A 6,322-nucleotide genomic window follows, 5' to 3' on the forward strand; every position below is an offset into this window, starting at 1 on the left:
ACTTTTGCCGTTCGCCTTTGAAATGGTTTGATTTGGAAATTTATTTTTTCTCGGGGCATTTAAATAGAGTGCATTTTATTGTATTGTTTAAAACGCTTTTACATAAATGCACGCTAAATTTGCGAGGCATTTTCGAAAATGTATAAAAATATTACTAAATTTTCTCATTTTTGGTCGGCCCTATTCCCGCCAATTCCGTGTTAGGTTAGGTTAATCCACGGATCTCAATATTCTATTAAATTAAAATACCACTGATTATAATAGTTTATTTATTGAACTATTGAAAACTTTTTATTTAAATTATTCGGCAATAGATGGCGCACAAGGCGCGATTCAACCGGGAAGCGTTGTACAACCGGGCCACACCCCGCTCTCCGCCGACCAGTCCGTTACCAGTCCTGTATTATAGTCCGTGGCGAAAACGAAATTCCGACGTTTATCAGTCCCAACCTAGGTTTCGCTTCTGGTTATTCTGTGATACATACACAGCTGATATAGATAATATTTATTGTTTATTATCCATATCTGTGGATACAATCTAACAATAAATATACAATCATTGATTATAAATTTATAAATAATTACATATTACATGCCAGTGGGCCTATCTATATTATTTAAAATCAATGTTATGCATAGTATATACACATTTTTATAAATAACATTCTTTAAACGTTTGCATTTTATGTTATTACTTCAAAATTGAATAACTTGACTTACTATTATAAGAAAAAACGTATAAGACATTTATTAAACAAATCTACTTGGGTATATGCTTTACAATAAACTATGGATTTAGATATTATTCAAGGTTTGTAGTTAGGATTCTATTACTTGCTAATTATATGTGTAATTATATAAAATCATTTGTGATTAGATATTCGTGAAATGATGCATGGTTTAGCGGAGAAAAAGCAACGTAAAGATACAGTCGCTATTATTCAATCGGTTTTATTCAAACAAATGGCATTGTTAATATACAAAGCCACGCAAAACCCCAAAAAACGCAAAATTAAAGAAATTACAGTTAAAGACATTATTTTCATATTAAAAAATAATAAAAACACTTTGATTCGAATGTTGCGTGTTTATTGTAAGTCAACTGATGATAATAATAATAATATATATTTTCTGTACTCCTAGATTCCTCATATCTTTTTCTATGACATTTACCTATCTCTTTTTTAAGTGACGTTGTGGACTTCCGTCCAGTCTACAGTCTATCACTACTTAAATTACAGCATCCTTACATTGTCCTAGTCATTGTAATCTCTAGTTTTATCCATAATTATTGACTGTTGCTATGCTAATATGTGAACAAATTATATTAATAATATGTGTATAAAAATGTAAAATGTACATATGTCTTACAATGTAAATTTTGTTTTTAGTATTGAAAGGATCAATGCATAAATTTACGTCAGTTACTAGTATGGACAAACCTGAACTAGAAGACATAGAAGAGAGTAAACCTAAAAAACAAAAATTAAGTAACAGTGATGTGAATGTATTTGATAGTGCTATTGAAATTACTGAAGCAACGGCTGACTATGAATTTAGTGATACACCAGGATTTGGTACTATATTAATTTAATTACCAATTTTTCTGCACAATGATTTTTCAAAACAAACAGTGTACATGCTATTTTTTTAAGCGTTTCCAATTTTTTTTTAATTATGACTATTATATCTAAAATAGAACGATTTTTACACCTAAGCTGCAGTTGTTGTGGCCTCTTAAAAAATAATTTTTGTGCAAACGACATTTAATAACATTATTTTTTGTATGAAACTTAAAGTCTTAACAATTTAGTATGTTTTGAAAGTTATGTCGCTGCTTCCCCCCCCCCTTCTAATTTACTAGTTCCTTAAATATCTTTGTAGAGTTAAGTTTTCTTAAATGTATTAGTATTAATTATTTCAGATCTTATTAGTTCATGGGCAGCAAATAATACTCAAAATGATGAGTGTGGAAGCAATAAAAAACCCAATATATATAAATCCATTACGGAGACAATTAAAGAATTTAAAATAGATGTTGACTTAACAAAGGAAGAAGATGTACGAAATGCTACAGATCCTCGTAAAATCAAAGCAGATAAATTAGCAATATTATTATCTCCAACGTACGTTGTTTGATACTTTAAATTTCAACCAGTTAAATGTGAACATACTGAATTGTTTTCATTTTTATAATGTTTAGAGCATATGAATGTTTCCAAATTTGTAGAACAAGAACTTTCCACAATAAGAAAGGTGAATTGCTATTAAATAAAGTACAGAAAGCCCTTCCATTTGTTGTGCGATACAATCTTCAAGCAGAAGATGTATTTCTTTATTTAGCTAAGGTATTTATTTTATTTTTTTAAACATATTATTCTTACTAAAAATAAATTATTATTGTATTTTACAGGAGACAATTGCAACTTTGATTGATCGTGTCCACCAAAATAGAAAGAAAATACTTTCTAATGAAGAAGAAACACAAAAATGTCCTGAAACATTAAATCCTAATAACACTAAGGTAAAACAATAATACAATGTATAATTCAATGCTAATAATTATAATTATTATGCCAATTGATATTGTCACAATATTATGTTTCCTACTCAATGAAAAGATGTATAAAAAAATTTACATTTTTCTTGTTATTATTGATGGGCGAGTATATGAAAATAGGACCCAAACATATCTCTGCATTTGACTTCCTAAAATAAAAATTCAGAAGTTTAGTATATTTTTGTATTAACTAACGTATCATAACTTTTGTAGGAAATATACATTTTATTTTTTCGACAATTTATTATTGAAACAAATAATTGTAATACCCTGATATGCGTCACAGTGATATCATTATGTAGGCCTAACCGGCTTTGTAGAACCGCGTCGTGATATTTTTCCTTGTTGAATTTACTTTCAGAAAGCTTATCCTTCAGTATTATCATCCAGTAATGTTACTTATACCATTAATTATTTATAATCGATGCTTATACTATTGAAAATATCATACAAATTAAAATTAGTGCCACATATTTTTATGCAACATAATCTAAGTTATTGTAAAATTGAAAAAAAATTGATTAATGAAATAAAAAAACTTACATCTCAACTAGTTATGTAAATCCCTTGGTCATATTTTGATGTCAACTATCTTACATACAGCGAACCCCTTTTTTTTATATGTTCCTGTACATTAATTTGTATTATACTCTTTACTAATAAATTACAATTTCACTCAGGTCAAACAGCTGCCAATTACTGTTGATGAAATTACAGACATTACAACAGCTGTTTGGAAACGACCATTAGATTGTATACAAATACCATTTACGGAAAATGATGAATTCTTCAATAGTGATTTAATTTTTGATTAACATTTCTTTTTATATGCAAGTTTTATTAACTTAAAATAATCATTTTTTGTTTGTCCATTTGTAAATATATTATAATTTTTTATTTAATTGATTTGTATTACTCTATATGACTGTTTGGTATTGTTGTTTTGTGAGCAGTGTTAGTATTATTAATTTATTCAGCTGTATAAAATAATTGTGATCAACTGTACAAAAATAATCAAGTTGGTTTTTGTTATTAAGATTGATTTTGACATGATAGCAAATCTATAAAGAACAGATATTGCCCAACTATTGGGTATATTAAATTATATTCAATAAAAAAAATTACAGATCGATAACAGTATATATAATTATCATTATTAATTTCACTGAGAATAGCAAAGGAAATGTTTTCTGTTTACCTCTTAAACAATCAATTTATGATTAACTTGTAGAAATATATCACTACTTAAACGGAAATATTACATATTGACAAGCCTGTACTGTTTTATTTATATTATCTATGCTAATATAATTTATTTTAAATTAATAATTGAGTACTTTATTAATTGAATACTACATATCTGCAAGAATATTGTTATAAACCCATTTCTGTGTAAATAAGCCATAAAATAGGAAAGGTCTATTTTGCTGAACTGTATAGTCGGTTGTCTATATTGTGTATAGATACAGTTACGTCGTAATGGGCACTTTTGTAGAGCGCTTAATTATGAGTAATTTGGAACCTTGAATGATATGCACAAAATGCCGCTGAGTTATAGAAATTTGAAAAAAAATCTAAATTTACATGTTATTTAAATGGGAAATCTTCTCACATTATGGGAGAGTACTTAATATTAATATTAAGGGCTCGTATTTTCAGAAATTTTACCTAATCCGTTTGTATTTAAGAGGACACTACCCACCCGCAATTTATCCGCCAAAAAATGGTTTTGCGGGGGACAAGAATGTGAAGGTGGTATTTACAGTAACCGTATACAATTTTTACAATGGATAGAGAAGAACTTTTTTGGGGTAGCGATTTAAGTTTTTTGATATCTTAATCACAATTAAAACTTATTCCTTCGTGAAGATTCATTTTTTTTTTCAACTTTTATTTGTTTATACAAAAAAAAAAGTATAGATATCAAAAAAATAAAATCGCTACCCCGTACATATAAAAACGCTTAAATAGCGTTTTTTTTTTTTTAAAAATCCGGATTTTCGGATTCCCATCACTAACACCTACACTTTTTTCAAGTAATTAAAAAAAAAATAGAGAGGTGATGTCTAAAAAACTAAGTACTACAACATTTTTTTAAACTTTATTCAAGTTGAAACATCTTTAAAGTGATGGGATACTTGTACACCAGATATGTCAATAGGTTTAAGTAAAAAATTAACTTTAAAAAAGCAATGTTTTTACTTTTTCCATAATAACAAAAAAAAAAGTGAATACAAATATTTGAAAAGTGTACTTAAATTTTAGGTTCATAATAAAACATAACCTAACAGTTAACTTTTTGAACTTGCCATAACTAACAAAAGTACATCATAAACAAAACAAAACAAACATTTTAATTACAATAAAGTGTCTCTTAACTTTTCTCACACACACTACTGTAAATATAAAATCGTTAGCAAATATACTTACACATAATTCTAACAATTGTATAAATTAAATATAACCAAAAAAGATTAAGGCTATGTGTTATATTCAGTCACTGTCTGAATTACTAATGTCAGAATAAAATAACATTTCTTCTTCGCTGGTTTCACTAATATTGTCTAGGTCATCGGCGCGAGTTTCTATAAGTTTAAAACATTGTTCCAAGTACTGCAACCTTCTTGATTCTTCGTTTATATTTAAACACGAACACATAAATTGATCTAATAATTCGGGTGTGCGTTTTGGGTGACTTAACATCAACACAAAACACGACCGAATTAAAAACATTATATGCTTATTGGACACGTTAGGCGAGCTGAACAACATCAATAATAATTCTTTATAATTATCCCAATCTCCAGCTAGCAAAGCCAATCGCATTTCGAGCATTACTGGTCGAAGACTGTTGCTCAAAAACACATTGTCTACACTACGGCCGTTATAATCGGGAAAGACAGAGTGATCATAGCACTGGGCACCCATCTCCATGGATACTTTCCGGCTGTAGACAGATTTCATGTTCTTAACTTCCTGGTCGTTGTTCACGCTATCGGATTGTAACATCGAATCAATTGCTTTAAGGATACAACTTTTCGGTAAAACCAATTCTTGAACATGCAGTTCCCTCTCAGACTCCGACTCCGAGCTCGAGGTCTGCTTGTCCTGTAGCATTTTACAAACGAAACAGTACAACTCAACGTAAACTAAATAAAAATAATAATCAAATAATTCGAAAACATATAAATGTTAATAATAAACTTTAATTTGTCATCCGATTAAGTGTCTTTATTATTTTGTAAATTTTATAAATAAAAATACTAAAAATTTAAATACTGATGATCCTTGTTATTTTCAGTCCCAATTATGATAATTGATAACAGCCGGTTTATCATTGTAGATAAAATCAGTGGTATAAGGTCACGATGTAGAGAAGATATCTTCTCTACATCGTGTATAAGGTCTAGAGTTGGGGGTAGTTCTTCCAAAAAATGATAACGCGTGATAAGCAATAAATGTTACATAACCTATAAAATGTGTAATACTAGAGATAGTACAACAGATTATAATCTGTGATAGTACCAACATCGATTTTACCAAAAACCCGCCAAGAGAAATTTCGTATTTTAATATCAAAAACATTGCCTTTAGTTAGGTTCTTATCTTTATTGCAAATTGTAGCTAGAACTTTATCAATTCTCTAATTAAAATCGTATTCACTATACACGTAAAATTATATAATGTAAAATTCATAATAAATTACATTATATTAGTGTATATACATAACTTAAAAGTATACGTTATAATTTAATATTATAT

At 28.4% G+C, this 6,322-nt stretch overlaps 2 protein-coding genes across 2 annotated transcripts; one reads left to right on the forward strand and one right to left on the reverse strand.

Moving 5' to 3' along the window:
• The first annotated feature begins 579 nt into the window (after positions 1-579).
• On the forward strand, positions 580-3,462 carry LOC126838952 (uncharacterized). Its single transcript, XM_050573769.1, has 7 exons — positions 580-811; positions 878-1,093; positions 1,392-1,577; positions 1,925-2,126; positions 2,204-2,348; positions 2,414-2,524; positions 3,241-3,462. Exons 1-7 carry the CDS (start codon positions 790-792, stop codon positions 3,373-3,375), a joined length of 1,017 nt encoding a protein of 338 aa, XP_050429726.1. The 5' UTR covers positions 580-789; the 3' UTR covers positions 3,376-3,462.
• Positions 3,463-4,639: 1,177 nt separating this feature from the next.
• Positions 4,640-5,875, reverse strand: LOC126838953 (uncharacterized). Its single transcript, XM_050573770.1, has one exon. It carries the CDS (start codon positions 5,675-5,677, stop codon positions 5,054-5,056), a length of 624 nt encoding a protein of 207 aa, XP_050429727.1. The 5' UTR covers positions 5,678-5,875; the 3' UTR covers positions 4,640-5,053.
• Positions 5,876-6,322: the final 447 nt, after the last annotated feature.

This window comes from Adelges cooleyi, unplaced genomic scaffold, assembly GCF_023614345.1.
Source record: "Adelges cooleyi isolate 19-005CV unplaced genomic scaffold, UGA_ACOO_1.1 ACOO_flye_CR_arks_rails_tigmint_CR_PRNA_30, whole genome shotgun sequence".
Classification (NCBI taxonomy): Eukaryota; Metazoa; Arthropoda; class Insecta; order Hemiptera; family Adelgidae; genus Adelges; species Adelges cooleyi.

Coding starts and splice junctions, on each gene's coding strand:
- LOC126838952 (XM_050573769.1), top strand. CDS start 790: ATGGATTTAGATATTATTCAAG. Junction 812..877: donor GGATTTAGATATTATTCAAG/GTTTGTAGTTAG, acceptor ATTTGTGATTAG/ATATTCGTGAAATGATGCAT. Junction 1,578..1,924: donor TAGTGATACACCAGGATTTG/GTACTATATTAA, acceptor TAATTATTTCAG/ATCTTATTAGTTCATGGGCA.
- LOC126838953 (XM_050573770.1), bottom strand. CDS start 5,677: ATGCTACAGGACAAGCAGACCTCGAGCTCGGAGTCGGAGTCTGAGAGG.